This window comes from Panthera pardus, unplaced genomic scaffold, assembly GCF_024362965.1.
Source record: "Panthera pardus isolate Hobbes unplaced genomic scaffold, ASM2436296v1 HiC_scaffold_21, whole genome shotgun sequence".
NCBI classification, from domain to species: domain Eukaryota; kingdom Metazoa; phylum Chordata; class Mammalia; order Carnivora; family Felidae; genus Panthera; species Panthera pardus.
Window position 1 is genome coordinate 60,532,261 of NW_026526777.1, and position 12,504 is coordinate 60,544,764.

Consider the following 12,504-nt stretch of genomic DNA (forward strand, 5'->3'; position numbering starts at 1 on the left):
CCCATCCATGAAGTATTCCCTCGATTCACTTACACATATTTCATAAAAGGCCAGATAGCACAGGAGCATTTGAAAGATCTACATGTACATTCCTTAGCTACTACTTACACTGCATCCACATGTAAATTTGCTTCAGCATGTTCCCCTTTGAAACATGATCTTTTCCTAAGCATCAGGTTGATTACACTAGCATAAGCACTTTTAGTTATTATGTCGACACAGCCATCACTCTAATAGAATCATTTATTTTATTTAACTGGCACATTTCCCAGCGTTATCAAATTGGCAATTTAAGACATGTCTAAATTGACGAGCTCCAAAAGATCTAAGTTTCCTGAATGAACTGTGTTCAATTTTAATTAGTTTAAAATAACATATTAAGAAAACCCTTCTAGAGTCTTTAATAGGTTTTTAAGAACCACACTTTCTGTTAATCGGGTTGACTTGAAAATGTTGTAAAAATAAGCCTTAAAAACTTTTTTTTTTAAATCAAGTACTTATCAGAACCAGAATAATAAACAGTAAGCCAGTGGCACTCTCACAAATGAATGTCTGGCAAATTGCAGGGATTCCAATGCACTCAACAGATGAACAAACCAGAAACAGCTTAAGTAAAAAAGTGAAGTTAATTCACCAGCTAAGTTTCTATTTTTGTTTTACTACCACCTACTTAGTTGAATAACCTCAGATGACGTAATACGTGGGGAGATTAGCTAGGTTCACACTTCAAAAACTACAACAGAATTCTTCTGCTTTATACGTTTTTTTTCATTCAAAGCTACATAAAGGAACCAACTAAAAAAATTTGCCCTTACCTTGTTCCACAGTCTATGGCCCTGATCCCAGGCAAAACAAAAAAAGGACTAATACATATTTTTCACGAAGACTGGAAAAAACTCAAAGGACGTAATTAAAAGTGACTCTAAAATGTTCTCTTCATTTATGAAGAACAGCATTATAAATGTTACATAATAGCTGCTTATCATGCATATTTGAAAAACTTAGCATTTTTAAGTAAAAAAAAAAACTTAAAACAATGATAATTTTGAATATAAATAAAAAATTAAATTATTATCACGATTTTCATTCTAATCACAGAGGGAACTTGCTAAAACCCAGTTTCTAAAAGAGTTTAGTTCAGAGCTTAGGTATACAGTCATATCCTTTGGTGTCCCACAAATCTATTTCATTTTCAGGTTTTTAAGGATCACATGCACCATCTATCAATTCTATGAAGAGTCTCCAACAGTAAGATTCTTCTTCCTCCAAATTATGTTTTACGTGTTCATTTAAAGCAGTAAGTCTTAATCAGGTACATACACATTCAATGCCTATATTCTACCCCATTCATTTATACTTACTTGCAGCCTGACAATGAAACCGAAATCCTCGTGGAATTTCACCTAGAATACAAAACATTTTGTTGAGAGAAGTTCTCTGGTTTTGCTATAGCAATATTTCATAGGATGATCAAGTCATAAATAACATAGGTAGGTAACTGTTACTGCTATGTGAAAACACAAACGATTAAATTTTCATAGAGATTTGTTTTGTTTTACCCAGAGGAATGAGGAGTATTAAAGAATTTTGGTATATTGTCTAAGCTGTTTTAAAAAGGAAGTTACTAGTAGGGGGCACTTGGGCTGCTCAGTCGGTTAAGTGTCTGGCCCTTGGTTTCAGCTTAGGTCACAATGTCATGGGATGGAGCCCTGCTTGGGATTCTCTCTCTCCCTCTCTCCTCACCCCCCACGGGCTGTCTCTCAAAATAAACTTTATATGTACATAAAAAGTTACAGAAAAAAACACTAGGTAAAGAAAACTTGGGCTAAAGAAGCCTTAACGAGGGGTCCAGAAGGCCCTTGATATAGGTATTCATGTATGTTTAAAAAAAAAAAAAAAAAAAAAAAAAGTCTCCAAATTCTATCTTTTTAATTTTTTGTAACCATATGAAGAAAAATAGTTATTTAACTTATTCTAAGCAACAACTCTCACAGGTGTGAGTAGGATAATTTGTTTTTAGTTTTTCTGTCATCTAAACACAAGGAAAAGTGCTGGCTTGTACTAATGAATTTTATTTTTTATTTATTTTTTATTTATTTTTTATTTTTTTTTTTTAAACGTTTATTTATTTTTGAGACAGAGAGAGACAGAGCATGAACGGGGGAGGGTCACAGAGAGAGGGAGACACAGAATCCGAAACAGGCTCCAGGCTCTGAGCGGTCAGCAGAGCCCGACGCGGGGCTCGAACTCACGGACCGTGAGATCATGACCTGAGCTGAAGTCGGACGCTTAACCGACCGAGCCACCCAGGCGCCCCTGTACTAATGAATTTTAAAGCAACTGACAAAACTAAAGATGAAGTTCTCTCCTCAACCTCTTTCCCTTTACTCTTCTCCCTATATAGTTCCCCTCCTTGCCTTAAAAAGTATTACTGGTCCTTTATCTATCCTCTTGGTAACTGAATTGAATCCTGTCTTCATTACTACCTCTTTTGCTTGAGTGGAATATCCAGAAAAAAAAAGGTATTGAGAACATCTGAGAAGCTATTAAGTACTAGGCTATTTCCATACCTTCTCTTGTATTCCTTAGAGCAGCCAACAATAGGAATTATTCCCACTTTACTGATAAGCTAGTAAGTTCAGAAAGGTTAATAACTTTGCTGAAGGTTACAAAGCAACATCAAGTTAAAAACTAGTGATCGCCAAGATAAAAGATGGGTTAAAAAAATAAGAGCAAAGGCATAAAAAGCTTTTAGAAAATTCCAAGACGTAAGGCCATAGGCAAGCAAACACCAGGCTACATACACATTTTCAGGTATACCATCCACCCAACTCTAATGCTTTGAGGTTAAAAGCTTCAACTAAAAAGCCCCATGTAAACACCTAATTCTTAATGATTTTTCAACCAATTATGATGAAGTCTTGTTACATTTTAGGAACTCAACTGTGCATCAGCCTTTAAGAAAACAAATATTGTTAAATAAAGTCAAGATAAAATGTATACTTTTTAAGATCTAGCATCTACCCACTCTACTTACCAGGATTTATAAAACTGTGGAAATCTGCCATAATACCTTCTTGGAGAGAATATTTAACACAGCCTATTTCACAAGGGAGGAAGCGCTGTTCACAATGAGGAGGTAGTTCACCATGGCTAAAAATGTTCAAAAAATAAAAAATGCCTCCAAGGAGAGCTAAAAAAATAAATAAAAAGAAAAAAAAAAGCAGTAAGACAGCACAAATAGATGAGAGTTTACCCCTCTACAAAAGAAAGTTTTAGAACCGTTTTCCTTGTGTTCCTATAATCCTAAATGAGCTGGAAATGAGAAAACTAATTATCTGTACCAGATAAATGAATCAAAATTTTTATAATTATACTTATCAAGGATTACAGTGGTAACCACTCTGCATGAAGCAACAAAATTATTCAAATTTGCAGCCAGCTCTACATAATTTAGTTAGACATATGCCTTGAATTTCAGGAATGACTTAAGAAAAGCTGTGACCCATATTCAACAAATTCAAGAGGTTTGGGAAATAAAGCCAAGTAGAATCAGTGTAGAAAAACTGCATGATATAAACTATGGACAATTTAGTTCACTCTTTACTTTTTACCAATTTACATAAGAACACCAATAAATTCTCTAAAGGAAGAAAGAAATATGAGATTGCGAGAAGGGTTTTATACACCAGGATTGGCCACAATTTAAGACTGTTAAAAGTTTATTAATCTTCAACAAATTCATAACACAATAAAAACAGCCAGAAGGAATAACAAGGGCTCTTATTAGCTACATTCTTTTCCAGGCCAACTCAATAATTCAACCTTCTCTTTGTGATTTAAATGTATTTTAAGGGTCTAGTTATAAACACTTAAATCTAAGAAGTATATTTAGTAACACATGAAGTGGTTATTAACCAAGAGACCACATTTTTGTATAAAACAAAACCTCTCCAGTGTTATTTCAACAAACGCAAATTAGCTCATCTTTTACAACTTTAGCACCACTATAATTTGAACACTTGTAGTCAGTTATTTTGAAATGCAGGACCCAAATGAACAGAACATATATTTACTGATCATTTGATCAATTTGAGCACCCACATTTATCTAAGCAAAACATTTTAGGATTATTATACCTTGATCACTTTTTAGAGACAAACTTGACATATCCGGGGGTGAAACATTCTGCTTTGGTACAAGCATGCCTGGCCTCCTCAGTGGGGTGGAAAAAGGTTTCTAAAGAGGAAGAGAATTCATCACATTCTTAAACTCTTACTGGTCACTTTATACATATACTTAAAGTTAGCAAAATAACAAAAACAGCTCATAGATTACTTCAGTAACCTCTCTAGGCCAATGAACCCCAATGAGTAAATAAACACATATCTGTCAGTGACACCAACAACCCAAAGGGAGACAAGGGCAAAATCTGTAAATATTCTGAATCAAAAGATGAGTAAACAACCATTCAACTATTCCTGAAAACCATGTGCCCACTACTGATAATCCAAAAAAAATTTTTTAATGCCCACTACTGATAACCTAAATCAATCCCACTGAATCACATAATATATGCCAGCCCAGTGGCCAAAAGAACATTGTTCGACAAAGTACTTTAACACGATTTTTGCTAAAAATAAAAACCCAATCATGCTGACTCCAAGTCTCAATGAGGTATGTACACAACATGGCTTACATTAGGAGAGGAAATTTCTTATAAGAAATTATAGTTAAAAAAAAAAAATCAAAGCCTACAAGTATAAGTACCAATGCAACTGATTAGAGCTTCTACTCAAATATACATCTACAAAATAAAAAAATCTCTCAAACCTAAAGCAAGCAAAGCTCTCTTGAACTTCAATCCGATGTTGACAGTTTAAAAAAAGAATGGAATTTTACTATGTAAGAATGGAAAGAACACAGAGGGAGGAGAAAAGTCCACAACTACCCTGAATTTTTTTTTTCCATGTTTATTTATTTTTGAGAGAGCATGCACACGGTGGAGGGACAGAGGATCCTAGCTGACAGCAGAGAGCTAATGAGGAGCTTGAACTCACAAACCCTGAGATCATGACCTGAGCCAAAGTCAGCCACTTAACCAACTGAGCTACCCAGGCACCCCAACCCTGCATTTTCCTGATACAAATCAACAAGAAAATTTTTTAGTACTTTATCATTTTACTAGTCATAACTTTACCTAAATAAACTTTATTCAATTCTTACTATAAGGCACATTAACCTTCATCAGCATGTGCAAGTTTTGTTATTTCCAAATTTCAAACACAACAACTGGTCTGGTTCCAAGTGTCATTTAAAAAGACAGAATGGTCCAAGCTACTTTTCAACATTCAAAAAGGGAGTCTTTAATCATAAAGGGGTTGAAAGGAACCCTTAAAGATCATCTAGTACAAATCCTAAAACCCAACTCCCCCACTGCTGATCATGCTTTATTGGTTGCAGGTTTCCGAATAGGGATTTCCCTGTTTGGTGATTTCACACCACCAAATAACAACGTGTGGTTTGCCCTAGCTAGGGAACCTGTTGGCTCTTTAAATTTTTTCCAGTAGGCTCCCTGCCCAATGTGGGGCTGAACTCACAACCCTGAGATCAAGAGTCGCCATGTTCCACCAACCAAGCCAGCCAGGTGCCCAGGGAGCCCGTTGCCTTTTTAACAGGCATTCTGACACCAGGAAAAAGAAAAAAAAAAAATCCTTCTTTGCATTAACCCAAATCACCCACCAGCCTACCCTTCACCCATTCACTCCTCCAGCATTTACTGAACACGCCTATGTGCCAAGCAGGTAACTGCTCTTCTCTAACTTTACCTGCTTCTCCGAAGGCCCAGAGTCCTTTCCCTGGGCTGCTCTCCACTCCCGAGCCATTTCTGCATACTTCTCCTTTTCTTCCTCCCTCAGGAGCTTGGGGACAGAAAGGAGAGAAGCGGCAATGAGGACCGAGTGCCCTAGGCCCCAGACGCGGAAGCCTAGACTTTCCAGGAAGTTTCCGCGTCGGTTTGCCTTAGGGCCGGACTTCCTTCCCCTCCAGCAGGGGCCAAGGGGTCACTGGTCTCTTCGAGGCCTCTATCCTTCCCGCCTCGCCCTCTCACCACCTGCCCAACTGCCTGCTCTACCCCCTCTGCCCCCCATTGCGCCCCCCCCCCCCCCCCCCCCCCCGCCGCCAGCCTTACTTACCGCCCAGTCAGCAGAGCAGTAGGGGATGGCATCAGCTACGCGAGCCACGGGCAGGCCTCGCCGCCGTAGTTCGGGGATCTTCTCCTGCACAAAGAAATAGTAAGCATTACGGCTGGTCCTGCGGTTTGGCATGGCGAGCGAGGCCAAGATTCGACGACCCGGGCCTGAGACAGCACAAGCCACCGGCGCCCTCGCCGGGCTCCCGCCCTTAGTAACCGAGGCGGGCGCCTGCGCGCGAAGGCCTGCGGCGCTCAACCAATCAGGGCGCGGTGCGCAGCCGCATTGGCCTTGCCGGGAGAAAAGCAGTCCGAGGCCGCCTCGTGGAGCAGTGGGGGTGGGGTGGAGGGTGGGGGGCGGAGCTCGGTCACAGGTGCAAAGCATTCTGATTGGCTGGGATGAGGTGTGGGTGCGTGTGCTGTCACGTGGAAGGCTCGGCGCAATTCCTGTACATTGTTGCGTAGTATGTGTTAAAGTAGGTCGAGAAAAGCAGGCTTGGAGAGTTGTTCAGGTTCTTTCATGTTTTACGACTGTAAAAGGCCAGCTCTGTGTCAAGCACTGTGAAAGGTGTTGGGTGGGGGAAAGAGACAGGAGCGCGACAAACAAGATCTTTTCCCCCAAGAAGTTTACAATCTAATGGGGGGAGTTTGAGAAGGAAGGTGACGGAACAAGTGCATCAACCAATATGGGGCGCGCGGGGCGGGGGGTGTTGTTGCCTTTTCGTCCCCCCGCCCCGTTCTTAAATTACACTCGTTATGGTTGCAAAGAACATGGGGTTTTACAAAGCAGTTTGCAATATGTGAGGAAGAAAACCGACAATAAAAAGCTGAGATTTAAAATAATGTCCCTGAAAAAAAAAAAAAAAACAACATAAATAACGTCCTTGAATAAAATTTTATAGGTTTCCTCAGAAAGGTCAGGAATATATTTGTAGCTGCTATGGAAACTTGCATCTTTTAATTGGTTACTGCTGGTAACTGCTGTATACTGCTTGTATACAGAAGGCTTTGGTTTCAGTGTTATATATGCTTCACAAAGAAATCCCCTTATGAGTTCAGTTTATTAAGCATGTGTATACATGTTGATGTATATATATTTTAAATGTTTTTTATTTTATTTTTGAAAGAGAGTGACAAAGGATCCGAAGCGGGCTCGGCACCGACAGTAGAGAGCGTGATTCGGGGCTGGAAATCAGGAAGCCGCAAGATCACAACCTGAGCAGAAGTCCGGTGGTTCAACCGACTGAGCCACCCAGGCGACCCATCGTATATGTTTTTAAGTCAAGAATAGGAGTTGAAAACGTATTAAATGCTTTTTGTGGATCATTTCAGATGATCATATGGTTTTATTTTTTAATTTGTTAATATAATACATGATACTGCTGGGGGGCGCCTGGGTAGTTCAGTGGATTAAACCCCCAACTTCAACTCCGCTCATGATCTAGGTTGGTGGATTCTAGCCCTTCATCGGGGTCTGTGCTGATGACTCAGAGCCTGGAGCCTGCTTCAGATTCTGTGTCTCCTTCTCTCTCTCTTTGCCCTTCCCCTGCTCGTGCTGTCTCTGTCTCTCTCTCAAAAATACATAAATATTAAAATTTTTTTAAATAAATGATCCTGCTGGATTTCTCTAATTTTGAAGCATCCTACTTTTCTGAGTATAACCTCTTCTTGATCATGAAACATTGCTTTCTTAGCTTCTGCACAGCAAAGGAAACAACCAACAAAACTAAAAGGCAACCAACGGAATGGGAAAAGATCTTTGCAAATGACATATCGGACAAAGGGCTAGTATCCAAAATCTATAAAGAGCTCACCAAACTCCACACCCGAAAAACAAATAACCCAGTGAAGAAATGGGCAGAAAACATGAATGGACACTTCTCTAAAGAAGACATCCGGATGGCCAACAGGCACATGAAAAGAGGCTCAACGTCGCTCCTCATCAGGGAAATACAAATCAAAACCACACTCAGATATCACCTCACGCCAGTCAGAGTGGCCAAAATGAACAAATCAGGAGACTATAGATGCTGGAGAGGATGTGGAGAAACGGGAACCCTCTTGCACTGTTGGTGGGAATGCAAACTGGTACAGCCGCTCTGGAAAACAGTGTGGAGGTTCCTCAGAAAATTAAAAATAAACCTACCCTATGACCCAGCAATAGCACTGCTAGGAATTTACCCAAGGGATACAGGATTACTGATGCATAGGGGCACTTGTACCCCAATGTTTATAGCAGCACTCTCAACAATAGCCAAATTGTGGAAAGAGCCTAAATGTCCATCAACTGATGAATGGATAAAGAAATTGTGGTTTATACACACAATGGAGTACTACAGGGCAATGAGAAAGAACGAAATATGGCCCTTTGTAGCAACGTGGATGGAACTGGAGAGTGTGATGCTAAGCGAAATAAGCCATACAGAGAAAGACAGATACCATATGTTTTCACTCTTATGTGGATCCTGAGAAACTTAACAGAAACCCATGGGGGAGGGGAAGGAAAAAAAAAAAAAAAAAAGAGGTTAGAGTGGGAGAGAGCCAAAGCATAAGAGACTCTTAAAAACTGAGAACAAACTGAGGGTTGATGGGGGGTGGGAGGGAGGGGAGGGTGGGTGATGGGTATTGAGGAGGGCACCTTTTGGGATGAGCACTGGGTGTTGTATGGAAACCAATTTGACAATAAATTTCATATATTGAAAAAAAAAAGAAACATTGCTTTTTTTTAACTTAAGATTTTTTGCTTCCTTGTTTGAAGTGATACTGAATTATATTTTTGTGCTAGCCTTACAAAATGTTGGTATCAGCATTGTGATAGAATGAACTGCCATCTTTTTCTCTGTTCACATTAAACAGTATATGGGAATTATTTATTCCTTCACAGTTTGGTAGAACTTACTGGTAAAAGTCTTTGACCCTAGTATAGCTTTGGCGGATAGGGTTGCCCTTGTTTACCATTTCAGTAGTTTGTATGGTTATTTTTTTTTCAAGTTTTCTAATTTTCCTTCTGTCAAATTTGGTAATTTACATTTTTTAGAAAATTGTCTAATTCATTTAGGTTTTCCAATATATTGGTTTAAAATGTTGGCAAGGATGTGAAGCAACTAGAATTTCCATATATTATTGGTGGGACAATTGCATGACAGTTTCTTACTTACCATAGGACCCAGAAGTTCCACTCTTTAGAAGTGAAAACGCATATCCACACAAAGACTTATACATGAATTTTCATAGCAGCTCTATTTATATTCATTAGTAGATTAACTGATAAGCAAGTTGTAGAACATCTGTAGTAGACTGCTACTCAGGAATTAAATTAAATGGAATGAACTATTCAACGTGAATAAATACCAAGCTATTTTGTTGAGTAAAACAGGCATACATAAAAGATTACGTACTTTATACAAAAATGTATAAGTTTGTACACAACTTGAGAAAAGGTAAGACTGTAGTCATAGAAGTCAGGCCAGTGGTTACCTGGGGCCAAGAGGTAGGGGGAGGGGTTGCCTGAGAACTGACACAGGGAAACTTCTGGTTGGCAGAAATATTCTATATCTTGACTGTGGCGTCAGTGGTTACAAGTGTTATATAGCTGTCAAAACTCCTCAAATTATACACCTGAAACGTACACATTTTATTGTGTCTAAGTTATACTTCAAAAAGTTGATTTAAAAACCAAAACCTTTATTGGCATAAAAATAATATTTGCTTATATTTAAAAATATATGTATTCTAATATTGCCTCCCCTTTTCATTCTTAATGTTATTTATACCTTTTGTCTTTTTTCCCCTTAATACTTGCCAAAGTTTATTTTATTGATCTTTTCAAACACCAGGTTTGGGTTTCACTAATGAAATGTATAGTTTTCCTTTTCATTTTAATTTCAGCTTTAAGTTTATGACTTCCATCTTTCTGCTTATCAGAGGCTATTTTGTGGGGGTTTTTTCTACTTTCTTGACTAAAAGCTTCATTCAGTTATTTTCAATTTATATTTACTATCTTTAGGTTTCTTATTTTTCCTTTTTCTTCCTTAGTAGGATTGATCAGTATGTTTCGCTATACTTTTTCTTCTGTTGGCTTCAAGTTATACATTCTATTTTGCTTCATTCAGTGGCTACCCATAAATGTTTAAGATACTTGCGTTAAAACGTATTTTATAACAACATATACAGTTAATAAGTATCTATATACACTCTTCCCAAATAGACAAGAAGCTGAGAAAATTATTGCTTTCCTCCACTTAGTTCCCCAACTCATTCCTTGCTCACCCCACTTCTGTCTCCCATGGTGGCATCATCTGGGATTTTAGTTCCTGGTTGCTTTGTTACACTAATGCTGAGACATGGCTGAAGTCCCAGTCTCATAGATATAGAGCAGTATATCTAAAGCATACAATTTGATGAGCTTTGACATGTGAACACCTGTGAAACCATCATCCCCATCAAGATAATGAACATATCCACCCCTAGTCCCCACCCCTCCCCCTTAGGCTTGAAGTTGCCCGCAGTTCACTGATGGACTGTTTGTTTCTGTCTTCAGTCTTCTTTCTCTGATTTTCATTTTTGCAGTTTCTGTTGCTATTTCTTCATGTTTACTAATCTTTTCTTCTGTAATGTCTCATCTGCTATTAATCCCACCCAGGTTTTGTTTGTTTGTTTGTTTGTTTGTTTGTTTTGGTTTTTTGGTGGGTTTTTTGTGTTTATGGTTTTTTGTTTTGTTTTGTTTTTGGTATCGGATCATTTAGTTTTCATCTCTAGAATTTGATTTGAATCTTTTTTATATCGTCCACATTTCTACTTATCGTGGTCTATCTTTAATGTGGAATGTAGTTATAATGTGGACTATAGTTATAACAACTCTTAAATGCTGTCTACTCATTCCATCATCTGTGTCATTTCTGGGTCTGTTTCTACTGGTTGATTTTTCTCCATATTATGGGTTGTATTGTCTTGCACCTTTGCAAGCCTAATCATATTTGATTGCATGACAGTTGTAAATTTTATCCTTTTGAATGCTGCATATTTTTATATTCTTAGAAATGTTCTTGTGCTTTTTCTGGGATAGAGTTATGTTATTTGGAAACAGTTCAAGTGTAGTTTTTCCTCCTTTTGAGGCTTACTTTTATGCTTTGTTATTTGGAATCAGAGCAACCTTTAGGGCTAATTTTCTCCTCTGCTGATAAAATACCCTTCTTAGTACTCTGCCTGACAACCCATGAATTTGGAAGTTTTTTCACTTTGGCTGATGGAAACACAAACTATTTCTAGCCCTGTGTGAATTTCAAGGATTGTTCCTTCTAATCCTTTCAGGTTGTTCTTTCCCTGGCACTGTGTAGTTTCCTCCCACACATGCACTGATCAGTATTCAGCTGGAGCTTCAAGGGAGATCCTTAACAGATTTCCAGAGCTCTTTCTTTGTGCTGGTCTCTATTTTCTGGTACTCTGCCCTGCAGACTCTAGTCACTGTGGCCTACCTAGGTACCGACTCCATCTCCTCAACCCAGAGAGCCCACAGGGCTCTGCCTAGGTGACCCTCCTGGCTGTCTTGTGGGTACTCTCTCCAGGCAGCAACCGGGGGCAATCAGAGGGTTCACCTTGTTTGTTCCTGTTCTTTCAGGGATTACTCACCTCTGCTCCTTGATGTCCAGTGTCTGAAAACATTGCTTTATATATTTGATCAGATTTTTTAGTTAAGACTGCTGGATAAATCCTTGGCCAAGATCGCTTTCTCTTATTTAAAAGTTTTATTTATTTATTTATTTATTTATTTATTGGTTACGTTTCTTTATTTTTGAGAGGCAGAGAGAGACAGAGTGCGAGTGGGGGAGGGGCAGAGAGAGAGGGAGACACAGAATCCGAAGCAGGCTCCAGGCTCCGAGCTGTCAGCACAGAGCTGGACGTGGGGCTCGAACTCACGAACCGCGAGATCATGACCCGAGCCGAAGTCGGACGCTCAACCGACTGAGCCCCCCAGGCGCCCCTGTCTTATTTAAAAATTTTAAACCAGTATTTAGATTTAACTGCTAAATTTTTAGATTTGTGATCAGGACAAATGTCTCTGAGGAGATGCCGTTTAAAATGAAGAAGGATGCTAAGGAATAGAGCTAGTCATGTGAAGAATCAAAAGGAGGGCATTCTAGACAGAGGGAACAGCGTATGTAACGGTCTCAGACAATAAATAGTTTGGTGGGTCATCAGAATAGACAGAAGACTGGCTGATGTTGCAGCACTATGTCCACTCGCGTGGAGAAGGCGAGGTGCATGCCGAGGATGGAGTGGATCAGCAGGGATGTGGGCATGGCAGGGTCAAGGGT

General features: G+C 39.2%; 1 protein-coding gene across 3 annotated transcripts in view; it reads right to left on the reverse strand.

Moving 5' to 3' along the window:
• MAEL (maelstrom spermatogenic transposon silencer) overlaps positions 1-6,456 on the reverse strand; it is a 38,489-nt gene extending 32,033 nt beyond the window's left edge. Inside the window, exons 1-5 of one of the 3 annotated variants that reach the window (XM_019423423.2) lie at positions 6,195-6,450; positions 5,829-5,921; positions 4,140-4,239; positions 3,038-3,193; positions 1,362-1,403 (exon numbers count right to left, since the gene is read on the reverse strand). In XM_019423423.2, coding sequence (XP_019278968.2) covers positions 1,362-1,403; positions 3,038-3,193; positions 4,140-4,239; positions 5,829-5,921; positions 6,195-6,326 — 523 coding nt within the window. In that variant the 5' untranslated portion in view covers positions 6,327-6,450. Of the gene's footprint in view, positions 1-1,361; positions 1,404-3,037; positions 3,194-4,139; positions 4,240-5,828; positions 5,922-6,194 lie in introns of all 3 variants that reach the window. The other 2 variants (XM_019423439.2, XM_019423432.2) reach the window with 2 other exon arrangements.
• Between the last annotated feature and the right edge of the window lie 6,048 nt (positions 6,457-12,504).